Source organism: Pezoporus wallicus, unplaced genomic scaffold (genome assembly GCF_028554395.1).
Source record: "Pezoporus wallicus isolate ANWC-B61680 ecotype Strahan unplaced genomic scaffold, APGP_CSIRO_Pwel_v1 contig_3894, whole genome shotgun sequence".
Lineage (NCBI taxonomy): Eukaryota > Metazoa > Chordata > Aves > Psittaciformes > Psittacidae > Pezoporus > Pezoporus wallicus.
In genome coordinates this window covers 23,062-40,567 of record NW_026638994.1, presented here as the reverse complement: position 1 = coordinate 40,567, position 17,506 = coordinate 23,062, and the positions used below count along the sequence as shown (strand labels likewise).

Here is a 17,506-nt window from a genome sequence, read left to right as displayed (position 1 = left end):
AGACCTGGCATGACATGACTGGTATGGAGTAAGGGGTGGATGCTCTCCTGGTTTGTGCTATGGGAAGGATAATTTTCTTCCTAGTAGCTCGTGCAGTGCTTTGTTTTGGCTTTAGTCTGAGAATAATGCTGATAGTACACTGATGGTTTTTGGTTTTTATGCCAGTAACACACTGCTGCTTATTGTTTTCTTTTCCTTTCCCCCTTTAGCTTTAGATTCTCTCCCCTTGTTATTTCCATTAGTACTAGTAGTAGTATATTGTACTTTAATTATTAAACTGTTCTTATCTCAGTTTGCAGGTTTTAAATTCTTTCAGTTCTCCCCATCCCACAGAGGGAGGGGGGAAGTGCAGGGGGTGAATGAGCAGCTGCACAGTACTCAGTTGCCAGCTTCATTTAAATGACAACAATCTACTTAAAATATATTTAATATTCTCGTACTTAATCCTTACACTGAGTTTGTATCACTTTCAATATCCTAAAAAGTAAAATAAGTCTTGCCCTGTATACTTGTGTTGAAAATTAAAGCCATGATTGTAAAACCTAGTTATAGTAATTCCTTTCCCTGAGAAAATCTTTTATAATAAAGTACTGCTTTCTTAAATCTTTAATAGTTGTTACATACAATCTAATGTTTTCATATAGGAGTGAATTTTCAAATGGATTTAAATTGCTACTTTTTCTAACTGTAACCTTGTAGTACAACTAAAAGAGCTGTTAGCAAAGACTTGTTTTGCATTTGGCTTGCAAAAGTACTGTCTTTGCCTATATAAATAGCACAGTAAGGGTGGGTCATGTTTTACAATTTTTATTATCATTTATTTTCCTTTGAATTAATGTATTCCTTTGTTATATTTTATAGTGCAAAGAAAGAATGAGGCCTGTCAAAGCAGCATTGAAGCAACTGGATAGACCAGAGAAAGGCCTTTCTGAAAGGGAACAGCTTGAGCATACTAGACAGTGCCTAATAAAAATTGGGGACCACATTACTGAATGTCTAAAGGAGTACACAAATCCTGAACAAATTAAACAATGGAGGAAGTAAGTTATTCTGTATTATTTTTCTTGAAAAAGGAAAATCCATAATAGCTTCTATTAAGCAGAATATTTTTTAATTATTTCTCTTGTTTCTTCTTCTCCCTTTCTTGTATTTTTCTGTTGTATTAATAAGGACTTATAAAAAAGATAGCTCCAGCTTTTAATGGATTCAGTTTTTCATACTTGTATAGCAATGCATTTTGTCCAGTAGGTGGAGTCATCTTCTTAAAACCAAAAGCAAACAGAAAATAACTGTATTTAGAATATATTTAATGTTTTGTGGAAAAGAATGTTTATCATTAAAGTATCTGGCTTTTTCAACTTTGAAGTTTGTTTTGTTTTGAGTTTTTTATTTATTCATGCTAAAAATATGCCGTTATAAATTTGTGTGTTGCAGCTTGAATGATTTTGAGGTGCAGAATCCTTTATTATTTTTAAACATATACGCTAAAATGGAAACAGACATTAACTATGTCTTTATAACAAAACATTTAGCATACCATACACAGAGATATATTATTTTAAAATAAGAGTTTTAAGTGTTCTTGTGCATTTGTAAGGTGATAACTTCAGAAAGAAACAAGGAAAATGTTGGTTTATAAACTTGTTATATTTTGTTGGTATGTTCTTAATTCAGTTAGAGTTAGTTTTATGATAATGTGCACTGAAATACAAAAACAATATTAATGTCTTAAAGACACCTTGATAAACAGATTTTTTTCATGTGGAAATCCATAGTAGAGCAGCTATAATATTAACTCATAATAATGCTACAGTACCATATATATATTATTAAATTATGTGTTTCATCTTTCTAATAAGACATAGAATTTAGTAAAGGTTTTCATTTTATATTTCTTATGCAGATGTCATTGGCACACCATTGGCTGGTTGTGTCTAATTTTGCCAACCTCTAGGCCAAAGCTATAATGTTTTGTCCTGGGTTCAGCAGTAGCAGTCATTTTTTCTCCTTCTTAGTATGTGATGCAGCGCTGTGTTTTTGACTTTCGGCCTGGGAACAGCACTGATAACACTGATATTTTAGTTACTGCTCAAATGTTTAGTCTGACCAAGGACTTTGTGAGCCTCATGCTCTGCCAGGGAGGAGGGGAAGCCATTATATAAATTGGGTGAGTTACCTGGAAGGCCAGATCACTGCTCGGGTCAGGTTGGGTATTGGTTGGTGTGTGGTGAGCAATTCTATTCTCTCCCCTTGTTATTTCCCTTGTCATTATTATTTTTATTGGCAGTAGTAGTAGTGGTTTTGTATAATGCCTTAGTTACTGGACTGTTCTTATCTAAACCCATGGGAGTTACATTCTTTCGAATCTCCTTCACATCCCTCCTTTAGCGGAGGAAGGAAGAAAAGGGGGGAGTGGCGAGCAGCCAGGTGGTTCTGAGTTACTGGCTGGGCTTTAACCATGACAGTTCTTTTTTTGGCGCCCAAGGTGGAGCATGAAAGGTTGAGATAACGATAGATCTGACCAGAGTGTTTCTAATGGTATTTGTGATAAGCATTCATTGTTTTGGATTAATAGTCACTCGTCACAATGCTGATTTATTGGCTCTCAAAGTTGTTGTTCCTGATCTCACAGTTTCAGTATGTTGTACCTTACTTACAGCCGGTATTTTCTGTGTTAGTGTTTTTCAGGTGGGGGGCTTGAGCTAAGGTTCTTGTCTCATTGTACTTCATGCTAAAGACTTTTAATACAATAGAGTCACTGATCATTAAACTGATCTGGCTTATGTTCCCAGTGTGGTCACCACCTTTATACTTTGGGAGGTATATAATAAAAGTGCTTAGCAATTACACTTTGTTTTCTCCTTCTTGGGTGGTCAAACTGTGAAGGAGAAATTCTCTTACCCTCCCCCCCACCCCCCACCCCCCAAGACCGTTTGCAGCATCGTTTGAGAGTTTTGGGGGTTTTGATTGGCCTTTAAATACCCTTGAGACCTGTTTTCTGATTGTGATGAGGATCACCATGTTGTCAGGCATACAGAATGTATTTTGCCCACGACCATTTCATCTGATTTCAAAAGTTAAGCAGAGACAGGTTTGGGTCTTGTCTGGGGTTAGGCGGCGATATAGGAGGACCAAGAGATTTTCCTCAAGGCTAGACAGCCATGAGTGGCAGGGTGTGTGGGATAGTATGGGCAAGTATCTAGGTCAGCGGGCCTCTCCAGTACTTCGGAATTTCACCACCGAACAAGTACAAAATCCAGAAAAATTAGTAAAACACTTAAATGAGGAGTGTGATCATTCTGGCCATACCAGAGACGGACAAATCACGGCAATGTGCTGGGGCTCGGCCTATCCTTACAGGGCCTTGTTCAACACTATCCAGCACCGTCAAAAGGAAAAAAATGTCTCTGGATCTGAGGGCAAAGCAACAGTCAGCGCAGGTACTCCAGCTCCAAGCATAGCAGCTACACCACCCCCAGCAACAAGTACAGTCGCTACTCAAGCCACAGTGATATTCACTGCAGCTAAACCAGAGGACAATTCATACCAATAGTAGTTGTCCTTGTACACAAGAGGAAAAAAAGATGAAGCAAGATGAAGAAACAATGTGCTCGCCACCCTACGGAATAGATTTTACCTGTCAACCAGGGGAGCACATCATCTCCTGGTTGCTCCGATGCTGGGACAATGGGGCCGATGGTCATGAACTAGAAGGTAGGGAAGCCAAGCAGCTGGGATCACTTGCTAGAGAAGGGGGAATTGACAAAGCAATTGCAAGAGAGAAAAAGTCCCTCAGTCTTTGGAGGCGGCTCTTGGCAACTGTGAAAGAAAGGTTTCCATACAAGGATGATGTTATGAGTTGTTCGGCCATGTGGACTACTTTAGAGAAAGGCATACAGTCTCTGAGGGAATCAGCCATTGTCTGGATGATCTATCACATCTAGCCGAATAATGGGGATATACCTATAGATACAGATGAAGTCGAATGTACAAGACCTCTGTGATGAAAACTTACACGGAATGCACCGTCATCATATGCCCATTCATTGGCAACAGTAACCTGGAATGACATAGTACCACTAACAGTGGATGAAATGATTCATAAACTTCGAGAGTTCGAAGACAATCTCACCCCTTCCATCATCTCAGCTGTGGAAAAACTGTCCCAGGACCTCAAACAATTGAGAGACGATCTGTCTGATCTATCCAGCTCCTCACATGTACCAACACACCTCTCAGCTATTAACAAAAGGCATCCTACACTTGGAGAGAGAGAAGATACAGAAGGCATACTCCACGGGCCACACTATGTCTTTACCTACAGGATCAGAGAGAAGAGGTCAGAAAGTGGAATGGAAAACCTACCTCAGGTCTTGAGGAACGGGTGCATGAATTGAAGAGAACAAAGGTCAAGGCTGATCATCCCATGAAAGCTGTGGCTTCAGTCTTTGGTGAGCAGTTTCTCAGATGGAGTGGAAGAGTTGATTTTACTCCTGTGATAAAGCCTAATCCCTGTCAACAAGACCTAAGTGACCAATGTGGTGATGACTATTACAGAGGACCTGCCTTCAGCTAGGCAGGGGTAAGGGACAGTCAGATTTACTGGACTTTGTGGATCAGATGGCCTGGCACATCAGACCCACAGAAGTATAAGGCTCTAGTAGATACTGGTGCACAGTGTACCCTGATGCCATCAAGCTGTCAAGGGGTGGAACCCATCTATATTTCTGGAGTAACAGGAGGATCCCAAGAGTTGACTGTGCTGGAGGCTGAAATCAGCCTGACTGGGATGGAATGGCAAAAGCACCCTATTGTGACTGGTCCAGAGGCTCCATGCATCCTCGGCATAGACTACCTCAAGAGAGGGTACTTCAAAGACCCAAAGGGTACCGGTGGGCTTTTGGTATTGCTGCTTTGGAGACTGAGGAAATTGAGCAGCTGTCCACCTTGCCTGGTCTCTCAGAAGATCCCTCTGCTGTGGGGTTGCTGAAAGTTGAAGAACAACAAGTGCCAATTGCGACCACAACAGTGCACCGGCGGCAATATCGCACCAACCGAGACTCCTGATTCCCATCCATCAGCTGATCCGTAGACTGGAGAGTCAGGGGGTGATCAGCAGGACCCGCTCACCCTTTAATAGCCCCATATGGCCAGTGCGAAAGTCTAATGGAGAATGGAGACTAACAGTAGACTATCGTGGCCTGAATGAAGTCACACCACCATTGAGTGCTGCCGTACCGGACATGCTAGAACTTCAGTATGAACTAGAGTCAAAGGCAGCCAAGTGGTATGCCACGATTGATATTGCCAATGCATTTTTCTCCATTCCTTTGGCAGCAGAGTGCAGGCCACAGTTTGCTTTTACTTGGAGGGGTGTCCAGTTCACTTGGAACCGACTGCCCCAGGGGTGGAAACACAGCCCTACCATTTGCCATGGACTGATCCAGACTGCACTGGAACAGGGGCAAGCTCCAGAACACCTGCAATACATTGATGACATTATTGTGTGGGGCGATACAGCGGAAGAAGTCTTTGAGAAAGGGAGGAAAATAATCCAAATCCTGCTGAAAGCCAGTTTTGCCATAAAACGGAGTAAGGTCAAGGGACCTGCACAGGAGATTCAATTTTTGGGAATAAAATGGCAAGATCCTCACAGATGTGATCAACAAGATAACAGCAATGTCTCCACCAACTAATAAGAAAGAAACGCAAGCTTTCTTGGGTGCAGTGGGGTTCTGGAGAATGCACATCCCAAATTACAGTTCGATTGTAAGCCCTCTCTATCATGTGACCTGGAAGAAGAATGATTTTAAATGGGGCCCTGAGCAGCAACAAGCCTTTGAGCAAATTAAACACGAGATAGTTCATGCAGTAGCCCTTGGACCAGTCCGGACCGGGCCAGATGTAAAAAATGTACTGTACACTGCAGCTGGGGAGAACGGTCCTACCTGGAGCCTCTGGCAGAAAGCTCCAGGGGAGACTCGAGGTCGACCCCTCGGCTTTTGGAGTCGGGGATACAAAGGATCTGAGGCCAGCTATACCCCAACTGAGAAAGAGATACTGGCAGCCTATGAAGGGGTTCGAGCTGCTTCGGAAGTGATTGGCACTGAAGCACAGCTCCTCCTGGCACCCCAGTTGCCCGTGCTGGGCTGGATGTTCAAAGGCAGGGTCTCCTCTACACATCATGCAACTGATGCTACATGGAGTAAATGGGCTGCACTAATTACACAACAAACTCGAATAGGTTATCCCAGTCGTCCAGGCATTCTAGAAGTCATAATGGGCTGGCCAGAGAGCAAAGATTTCGGAATGTCACCAGAGGAGCAGGTGAAGCGTGCGGAAGAGGCCCCACCATGTAATAAACTGTCAGAAAGTGAAAAGCAGTATGCCTTGTTTACTGATGGCTCTTGCCGTATTGTGGGAAAGCATCGGAGATGGAAGGCAGCTGTATGGAGTCCTGGACGACAAGTTGCAGAAACTGCTGAAGGAGAGGGTGAATCGAGTCAGTTTGCCGAGGTGAAAGCCATCCAGCTGGCCCTGGACATTGCTGAACAAGGAAAGTGGCCAGTACTTTATCTCTATACTGACTCATGGATGGTGGCAAATGCCCTGTGGGGGTGGTTGAAGCAATGGAAGCAGAGCAACTGGCAACGCAGAGGTAAACCCATCTGGGCTGCTGCACTGTGGAAAGATATTGCTGCCCGGGTGCAGAACCTGGTGGTGAAGGTACGTCATGTAGATGCTCATGTACCCAAGAGTCGGGCCACTGAGGAACACCAGAACAACCAACAAGTGGATAAAGCGGCTAAGATTGAAGTGGCTCAGATGGACTTAGATTGGCAACATAAAGGTGAATTATTTTTGGCCCGGTGGGCCCATGACATTTCAGGCCATGAAGGCAGCGATGCAACATACAGATGGGCCCGTGAGAGCTAAACGGTTAAAGCGTCTTTGGTATGGAGGACAATGGCCGAAGTATAAATATGGGGAAGCCTGGCAGGTTGACTATATCACACTGCCGACAACCCGCCAAGGCAAGCTCCATGTGCTTACCATGGTGGATGCAACCACCGGATGGCTGAAAACATACGCTGTGCCCCACGCCACTGCCTGGAACACTATCCTGGGCCTTGAGAAACAGATTTTGTGGCTACACGGCTCCCCGAGAGAGCTGAGTCAGACAGTGGGACTCATTCCCGGAATAAACTTATAGACACTTAACCAAAGAGCATGGCATTGAGTGGGTATATTACATGCCCTACCATGCACCAGCCTCTGGGAAAATCTAGTGGTACAATGGGATACACATTTACCAAAGGCCACCTGGTTGGTCAACACCAGAGGATCTGCCAACAGGGCTGGCCCATCCCAGTCAGAGCTTTTACATATTGCAGAGGGAACAAAGTTCCTGTGGTGCACATGAAGAATTTGTTGAGGATGTCAATCTGGGTTATTCCTGCTTCAATTAAAGGCAAACCCACTTGTGGGATTGCTTTTGCTCTGGAACCCAGATATACTTGGTGGGTAATGCAGGAAGATGGGTAAGTCCGATGTATACCTCAAGGGGATTTGATTTCAGGGGAAAACAGCCAATGAACTTAATTGTATGCTGTTGCCTGCTATGTAATACATTTTTAGCCCACCAGCTAGATGTCTTCAGGTCACCAGTTATTGGCTCTGACTTCCCTTCGACCATCATCCCAACAGAGAATGAACTTTGATAGAACCAGACGAGTTCTGTGGTAAAGGAACAATCAGCATCAGCAGAGAACGATCCCACACTGCACACAGCCTCTCCTGCCCCAAAAGACTGTTACAAGAGATGGAACCTGACATCATGGACCGTATGGACTCAGCAGCATTATAGGGATTGGTGCGCTAAGGAATGATCTCTCTCTCTGTCTGTGTGTGGTTTTATGTGTATATATATATATATATGTAAGAGCAATGGTATATTGAAAATTTGGGATCTGAGCATGACGCGAATGGTATGGAATAAGGGGTGGATATTGCCCTGGGTTCAGCAGTAGCAGTCATTTTTTCTTCTTCTTAGTAGCTGGTGCAGTGCTGTGTTTTAAACTTTCAGCCTGGGAACAGTGCTGATAATACTGATGTTTTCAGTTGTTGCTAAGTAATGTTTACCCTGACCAAGGACTTTGTGAGGCTCATGCTCTGCCAGGGAGGAGGGGAAACCGGGAGGAAGCAGAGACAGGACACCTGACCCAAAATGTCCAAAGAGGTATTCCATACCACAGCACGTCATACCCAGGATGTAACTGAGAGTTTCCCAGAAGGGCTAGTTCACTGCTTGGTTGGGCTGGGTATCAACGTGTGGTATTGTATTCTCTTCCCTTGTTATTTCCCTTATCATTATTATTATTGGTGGTAGCAGTAGTGGGTTTGTGTTATACCTTAGTTACTGGGCTGTTCTTATCTCAGCCCGTGGGAGTTTAGATTCTCCTCCCCATCCCTTGGGGGAGGCGGGTGGGGAGAAAGGCGGGGAGTAAGCAACCAGGCTGCGTGGGTTACTGACTGCACTTAAACCACTACATGTTTCAATCACCACAGTGAAAGAGCAGATAGATGCTTTTTGAGCCTACAAACTTGAGATGTTTCTGAACTAAACACTATATAGTAGTATTCTGTAGTCTTTTAAGCACTTCAACTGTAAACTTTGCTAAAAGAATTCTAGACCTTAGATCTGGTATTGTCTTTAAGAGTTGATTTGTTTTCATTTCCTCTTTCATAACATAGATTAGGATAAAAGTTTTGCCAGGTTATTTCCATCCTCTTTCAGATTTCTCATTAGGTTTCAAAAGCTTTGACCAGGCTTTGGAATTCTGTAGAAAAATCCTGGCACTGATATCTAGGAAATGAGGAATGTAGGTCAAATTTCTTACACTTCAAGATTTCAACTTTGGAAGAATCTTTACTGAGTTGTAAATACTCAAGTTTTCTGTCATATTTCAAACAATCTCTCAAAAGAATTGTGCAAGAAATTGAACTTTAGGTTTTTATGCAATTTCACAAATAATTCTATTAACAGAATTCTACTTTTCATGCACTTTGCATTCTGCAGTCATTGCAATAAATATTAGAAAATGACAAATTATTAAAGGAATTAATTTCTCAAATGCTTGAAATACAGCTAAGTACTATTTGCTGTGCAGCTTGGTAATTGTCAAGGTCTGACTGAATAAAACCAAGTGTCAGAAATAATTTGTTCCTGATCCCCAGAGTGAAATTAAGGCACAAACAAGGTCAAGTACTGCAATCAGTCAATTTGTTTATTATAAAAAGATAACTATTATAAAAATATTATTATTAAATATATAATTATTTAGTAGCAATAGGACAGTTTGGAAAAAAGGATAGAAATTAAGCAAGCATTTGGAACAGATAGTGCAGAGACATTGTCAAAACCATGGATCCAGTGGCGTCCTGAGGATCCATAGTCTTCGTTGGTGAGTGGCTACTCTGGTGATTAACTTTGTCACCTTTTATTATGTGTTAGGGGGAAGTACCTACTTCACATTCCTGGTTGATCACACACAATGGACAGTGGAATGTGATCTCAGTTACTCACACCAGTAATGGATGGTATAGTCTTAGTTCCTCACGCAGCAATCTTTGAGACAGTGGACAATGGAATGTGATCTCAGTTCAGTCTCTCACAGTAATATTCAGTGTATCAGACTTTATAATGATTTCAGTTTACTGAAGTACTGTTGAAATAGTTAAGTCCATGTTCCGTTGTATAATACAATAAGAATTAATATATGGAAGAATTATAACCTCTCTTTTCTTTTTCCTCAGGAACTTGTGGATTTTTGTCTCTAAGTTTACAGAATTTGATGCCAGAAAGCTGCACAAGCTGTATAAACATGCAATCAAAAAACGTCAAGAATCTCAGGTAATGCTTTCAAGCTCTCTAAATATATAAATATATATTCTAAGTTTATAATTGTTTTATTAAGTATAGATTGAGTACACTCAGTACATTTGAAGTTTATTCTACTGTATAGTAAGCTAGTCTGTTTCTTAGGACATTTTCTGAAGAATTCAGATGCAACTTTGGGATTTATCAATGACAATTTTCATATTTGTCTCTTTTAGCAACACAATGACCAGAATATTAGCAGCAGTGTGAGTACATGTGTAATTAGAAATCCAGGTAAGAAATCTTGAGCACATTATTGTGCTGGATATCTTAAATGATGGTATGGAAAATGAAATAAGCTTAAAACTGTCTCCTAGAACTCCCATATTGCTGGATATCATAGGGATAGCCCGACTTAGTGTAAATTCACTCGTTTGCTGATGAAATACAGCTGAGCACAGACTGAGCTTGGTACTTACTGATTTTAGTAGCAAGTTATTTGGCCATTCTTTTTTTTGCATTTAATTTTGAGGAGGGAGAATGACCAGCTCAACACTTCTTGGAGGTTCTATACCTTTCTGTAGCAGTTGTAATGACACAATATCATAAGAAAGATATTCCCTGATGACATGGTTATCAACCAGTCATATGGGATGTCTTTTACTGTTGACAATAATACTGTTTTTCTATGCTCCCACGCTTGCCTTCTTATAATACTTGGTTGTCTATCATGTTATGTAAAACCTTGAGTATGTTATCATGGGTTTAAAATTAGTATAATGTATTTTAGTAATGCCACTAAAAACCTTTCATCAACAAGGTGTACCTCTAAAACTGGTGTTCATGCGAGGACTATCTCTCCTTAGAGAGGAACTTCCTACTGTTCTGTTTAAAATTGCTCTTCTAGAGCACCTGGCCTCTATTCACTGCTCATTTGGACCTCTCCAGTTTGTAAGGTGGAAAATTTTAGTTTTTCAGCCCTACATATCTATATTTCTGGCTTGCTTGCCTTCTATTTACTTCTGAGGTTTCTTTCGGTTCACTCACATTAATGCATTCGTCTTTCTATTATTTAGATCTTGTTTTTCTCAAATTATAATTCCGCTTTCACATTGCTTTAAATCTGACAGGTAGAAGTGCTATTTGAATTGGTAAAGAAAAAAATTTATTGTGTACGAGACTTCTTTATAACCTCTGCTTTATTAAACAGATGTAGAAAGACTGAAAGATAATACAAACCATGATGACAGCAGCAGGGACAGTTATTCTTCTGATAGACGTTTGCCACAATACCATGATCTTCATAAGGACAGGCATCAGCAAGATGCTCATAAGAAAAGTGACTCTAGGAAAAGGTCCTATTCATCCTTCAGCAATGGAAAAGACCACAGAGACTGGGATCACTATAAACAAGACAGCAGGTAAATTGCTTCAGCAATTGTAAAATCTGTTAAGAATTCCCTTCCTAGTTTTGCAGTATGCTTGTAGTAAGTACCAAAGTACCATTTCTGAGTAATGCAGAATTGCAAATAAATTTCTCTAATGCAGTTCTACTTAATGACATAATTGTAGTTCTTACTATGTGTTCAGTCATACTAATATAAGTAAATCTTTTCAGATACTATAGTGATAGTAAGCATAGAAAGTTGGATGACCACAGGAGCAGAGATCACAGGTCAAACCTGGAAGGAAGTTTAAAAGACAGTCGGCCTCATTCAGATCACCGTTCCCATTCAGATCACAGGATACTTTCAGATCACCGTTCCACTTCAGAGTACAGCCATCATAAATTTTCCAGAGATTATAGGTACCACTTAGACTGGCAAATGGACCACAGAGCTTCTGGTAGTGGCCCAAAATCACCATTAGATCAGAGGTCTCCTTATGGTTCAATGTCTCCTTTAGGACACAGATCTCCATTTGAACACTCGTCAGATCATAAAAGTACACCTGAACATACATGGAGTAGCCAGAGAACTTAACAAAGACTGCCATTTTTTGGATCTTCTTTTAGCCATATGCAGTAAGCTACACAGTGACATGAAAGCCTTACGTGACTTGAAAGATATGGACTGGGTATTCTGTCAGTAGCAGTATTGTTACTTCTTTCCGGAATGCATGATCTATCATCCCAACAATTGAAAAATATTTTTGTATTTAAAGTTTATGCTGCACATGTTGTGGCACTTATTTTTTTTTTTTTCTTTTCCTCTCTTTAAGAAATGGAAAATGTTTACTTTTACTGGGTCCTCAACACTGCCCCATTCAGACTGGATCTTATAAGACTGTTTTTAGGCTGAGCACAGTTCAATTTATGTTTTTAAATGAATTTTTAAACACTGACCTGTAGTCATATTTCAGGAAAGAATTAAGAGTTTGTTTTGTTTTCTTAGTAAAGAGTTATCAAGGACTTTGTCTCACTTTCTAAAGCTATTTCTTTACGTTGTACACTGCAACCATGTTGCCGCTTTTCATCACAAGCTTGAATATTTAAGTTCTGTACCTATAGCTGTAAAATACCCAAGATTTCTCCTGTTTGTGATCAGTTGTAATAATGCCTTTTTACAAAACAAAATAAATGGCTGAAAATTATTGCAAACTAATTGAATGAGCTTTCTTTTTTTTTCCTTGTTCCATTCCCCACCAACTCAGGCCTTGTCACAAGTATGAAATAAAGTTACAAAGTACTAACAATTCTTAATAAAATATCTTTATGAAATCACTGTTGAGAATACAAAAATGGGGAAATGCAACATTTTTATTTCATTTAATGCCCTTCTTTTATCAGATGCTTCAGATATATGTTTTGTTTTGATTTTTCTATTGAACTGTCAATATTGTGATTTGTTGTAATGAAATGGTAGGAAATATTCAGCTAAACTATTTGAAAAGTTTTTTCCAGTCATTGGTTTTACAGGAGTATTTAATATCCAAATCAGCCAAAATTTGTTGAAAATATATGTTTTCCCTCTTAAAATGGTCAATAATGTCAAATGTGCTATGCAGCCAATATTACATTTGAATGGCTTTCTATTAATTGATTGATGGCTTGGCTTCGCGAGCGAAGATTTGGGAAGGGCTTTAACCACGCTTACTACAAGCACAATGACCAAGGGCATGTGGGATATCCAAATCTGGTTGGAAAAGAAGGCTGCTTAGGCAATCAGAAAGTGTCCGACCACGACTGTCAACTCCTGAGCTAACTCAAGCTACCTATGTGCTGCTCCGCCCACATGCAACATTGGATCTGCAGCTTCCCATGCACCTTGTCACCTACCGTTTAGACCCTCGCCCGTCCATACAGACAAGTGAGAGTAAGCCCTTCCAGCCTGCGCAGTGGATTTTTTAGGTGAAGCGCAGCTTGCGCAGAACTGGCCCCACCTTTTAAACCTGAGGTTTAACTACCACGGCCTAGTTACCTAGGATGGTGACAGCAAAGTCCACAGGTCGTAGGTTTTGTAAGAGTGTGTCGTGGTTTAAACCCAGTCAGGTAACTTGTTCACTCACTCCCAGTGAGTGGTGCTGAGCTGACAACAATCGAGGTCCGTGTCCGTTTCCCCCCCCCCCGCATGGGGCTCTCCCCTTCCCCGCTCCCGGAGGAACGGGGAGGAGGATCGAGAGAGTGCAACTCCTATGGGTTGAGACAAGAACAGTCCAGCAACAAATCGCCACCGCTACTATCAGCTAAAACAATGATAAGGGAAAATAACAAGGGAAGAGAATACTATACCACCGGCCAAGAAAGCGAGTTCCACCCGGAAGCCCCTGTCCTTCCGGGTAACTCCCAGTTACCCCCCACCACGGGCATGACGTGCTGTGGTATGGAATACCTCCCCGGCTAGCCCGGGTCAGGCGCCCCGTCTCTGCTTCCTCACAGCTTCCCCTCCTCCCTGGCAGAGCATGAGCCTCACAGAGTCCTTGGTCAGGGTAAACATCACTTAGCAACAACCGAAAACATCGGCTTCACCAACACTGTTCTCAAGCTAGAAGTCAAAACACAGCACTGCACCAGTTAACACAAAGGAAAAACATGACTGCTACTGCTGAACCCAGGACAGAGTGTCTTTCTCTTTGATGGAAGACCATAAAAGGCTAGACAAGCTCCATCAGCCCGGGTTTGAAGATAGGAGTTTTCCTTCTCCTGTGAGGAAGGCCTGTCTACGCTAACAAAGATTCGGGAAGACCTTCACCCACGCATTCTGAACAAGACTGACTGAGCAGCAGGATTACTACTGCAACAACACATCATCAGTAGGGTAAAACTAACCTGTCTCACGACGGTCTAAACCCAGCTCACATTCCCTATTAGTGGGTGAACAATCCAACGCTTGGTGAATTCTGCTTCACAATGTGAGTAGCTGAGGTGAGTAGCTCGAGAGAGGACGCCTTTAACACCGGAGCAGGGGGGAGATCAGCGTCCAGGAGCCTCAACTCAGAGCGGCAAGAGCTACTGAGGGAGCCTCAAGTCCTCGACAGGACCTGCCCAGGAGCCAGCAGCTCAGCTGACGCACGCAGCTGACTCACAGGGGGCGGAGCCAGATGTTGCAGAATGGCTCTGAGCAGGGCCATGGAGCCTTAGAGACCTGTGCGAGCAAGGCAAGGGGTAGGCCCCACAGGTAACCAGAAACCGGAGGTGGGAGGAGAATGTGGAGGAAGCTGTGTGGGTCTAACCAATACTGTTGTGCCTAGGAGGTGTGGCTAAATTCCATGCCTATATAAGTGAACTGCGTCAAAAATAAAGTAGAAGTTTGCTTATAACCCACATTGGGTTGGACTGCCTTGCTTCTCCTCGCTGCTTACAAATTGCGCCCGAACAGGGACCATGGACTAATGGGCCCTGGCTACTGGGGACCCGGATTACAGGGCCCCGGTTAACGGGGCCCCGGATTACAGGGCCCCTGTTAGCGGGGACCCGGAATACAGGGCCCCGGTTAGCGGGGACCTGGAAAACAGGGCCCCGAGTATCAGGGACCCGGAATGGCGAGTGAGTGGTGCCGGCGGCAGCGGCTGGGGAGCGCGGGCAATGCTGCTGCGGTGGCGTGACGGACCCGGGTGCTTGGACTAACCGGAAGGAGTCCACCACTGGGGCGAACCAGACACTGCTGCGTTGGGAGGCCGATACGGAGACCGAGGTTACAGGACGACCCAGAAGAAGACGATCCGGAAAAGACTGGCCATGAAAATGAACCAAGCGGTAGTCCTGGACTTATTACAGTGCTTTTTATAAAAGAGGGGAATTGAGCCTGAGACTCTAAAGCAGCTAGCAGGTCTAGTGGCTGTAGGGAAGGCTAAGGGATTTTTTGTAGATCCTAATACAGTTTTTGAGGAGAGGGAGTGGCGAAAGTTTGGTGATGAACTATTTGACTCAATGCTTAATGATGATAAAACGGCAAAGAAACTTGGTAAACTACGGAAAGAAGTAATAAACTATAAAAAGATACAAGGCGGAAAAGAAAACTGCCGCGGTAGCAACGGAGAAACTAGGAACAGACGTCCCCGTGTCGTGGTTTAAACCCAGTCAGGTAACTTGTTCACTCACTCCCAGTGAGTGGTGCCGAGCTGACAACAATCGCGGTCCGTGTCCCCCCCCCCCCCCCGCCCCCACCGGGGCTCTCCGCTTCCCCACTCCCGGAGGAACGGGGAGGAGGATCGAAAGAGTTCAACTCCTACGGGTTGAGACAAGAACAGTCCAGCAACCAATGTACACAAATCACCACCGCTACTATCAACTACAACAATGATAAGGGAAAATAACAAGGGAAGAGAATACGATACCACCGGCCAAGAAAACGAGTTCCACCCGGAAGCCCCTGTCCTTCCGGGTAACTCCCAGTTACCCCCCAGCCCGGGCATGACGTGCTGTGGTATGGAATACCTCCCTGGCTAGCCCAGGTCAGGCACCCCATCTCTGTTTCCTCACAGCTTCACCTCCTCCCTGGCAGAGCATGAGCCTCACAAAGTCCTTGGTCAGGGTAAACATCACTTAGCAACAACCGCAAACATTGGCTTCACCAACACTGTTCCCCGGCTGGAAGTCAAAACACAACACTGCACCAGCTAACACAAAGGAAAAACATGACTGCTACTGCTGAACCCAGGACACCCGGGTCGGTTGAAACCGGGGAGGATTACAACTCGTTTCCCCCAACTCGCGAAGCACAGTGTTCTCCCCCCTTCCTTTTCTCCCCCTCCTTCTTCATCAGAAGGTGCAGCGGAGGAGGGGCAACTCCCTGCTCCCCCACCACCCTAGTTCCGAAAGTAGGGACTTTGAAAAGGACAGAGAAAGTATATTAGAAGGGATGCGCATGATAAATGTCGAGGAATCCGAAAGAAAGAGGGCGGTGACTCGGTGCCAAATCGATTGGGGCGCCATTTTGAAGCACTCAGTAGAAAATAGAGATCATGCTCTAGCGGGAGATTTAAAGGAACTGCGAGCCTTTCCAACCCACTATGCCCTAGAGTGGAAATTTTTAACTCGGTTACAGAGGAGCCAGGTCTGCAGATGGCTACATACCGAACGAGAGACATCTGATAAGAAAGACACAGCTGCGAGCAACGGAGACCCTGAGTTCGGCCCAGGATCAGCCCCCAAATCCCCTGAATCCGAGCCAGATTTATATCCTCTGCTGCCAGACTCTGACTCTTCGTCTCCCGGGTAGGTCTGCTCAGACTCACTGGCCCTGGAGCTCAGCTGTAACAATGGGTAACCAAGGATGCGATCATTACTGGGGAATTTTCTACAATGGGCATCTTTGCATATCCCGTGTTTACTACACAGCAGGGGGCTAAAGAGTGGGAAGCTCTTGATCTCAAAATAGTTAAGGAGGCCTGACAAACAGTGACCACGTTAAAATCCTCTTACACTCAAGCTGTATATGTTATGATTTTTTCTTGCAATTGACAGGGGGAGCCCATACAGTTTCTCTGTGATACTCATGTACTAGAAGTTGGTAAATATAAGTATGTCCAGGTTTCTATCAACCCTTGGAGACCTTTGTAGATACTGCTGGCCGCTTCTTCCAGCACAGGCTGGCCACCTGTGTCGGAACGAGTGTGCATTTTGGTCAGTATAAAAGCCCAAGCCTCATGCGATGTGGGGGAGGCAGAGCCTCTGCGGGGACGCCCGCTAAGGTTGAGCCTGCCACCTCGCGCTGCAATGATGCTTCTTGGAGCTGTTTTTCTGTTAGTCTCCACAGGGTCCTTGTGCCACGTTCTGTACGTGGAACTGTAGTGGGAGTAATGATTGTCTGGATTTTGTGCTTCAAATATTGTAGTTGTGTGGAGTGTGCTTGTGGGATCCCATACGCGTGTGTGTGTGTGTGTGCTGAGGGTAGACGGTGTTCTGTGTATTTTTCTTGTTGGGTTCATGTAAAAGCTTTCAATGGGTAGCTGTTTAACATTTCGGTCATGAAAGGGTTAATGTAAAGGTGCCTTTGCCGGCAGGTATTTATGGTTGCTGCTGAAGCAGGCAGGCCCCTATAGCTGTTGCCCAGCAGGATGGAAAAACCTGATGCCTCAGCTACAGGAGCTGACCATGAATACCCCAAGCAGAATGAGATAGAGGAAGAGAAAGAACGAATAACTGCAAAACATCACTTGGGGACAACTGAAAAGTAACATCCTGAA

General features: G+C 43.5%; 1 protein-coding gene across 1 annotated transcript; it reads left to right on the top strand.

The window, feature by feature from the left end:
* The first annotated feature begins 344 nt into the window (after positions 1-344).
* On the top strand, positions 345-12,483 carry LOC130601420 (chromodomain-helicase-DNA-binding protein 1-like). Its single transcript, XM_057413498.1, has 5 exons — positions 345-1,040; positions 9,817-9,913; positions 10,117-10,174; positions 11,091-11,301; positions 11,499-12,483. The coding sequence occupies exons 1-5, from the start codon at positions 874-876 to the stop codon at positions 11,860-11,862; spliced, it is 897 nt and encodes a 298-aa protein (XP_057269481.1). The 5' UTR covers positions 345-873; the 3' UTR covers positions 11,863-12,483.
* The last annotated feature ends 5,023 nt before the right edge of the window (positions 12,484-17,506 follow it).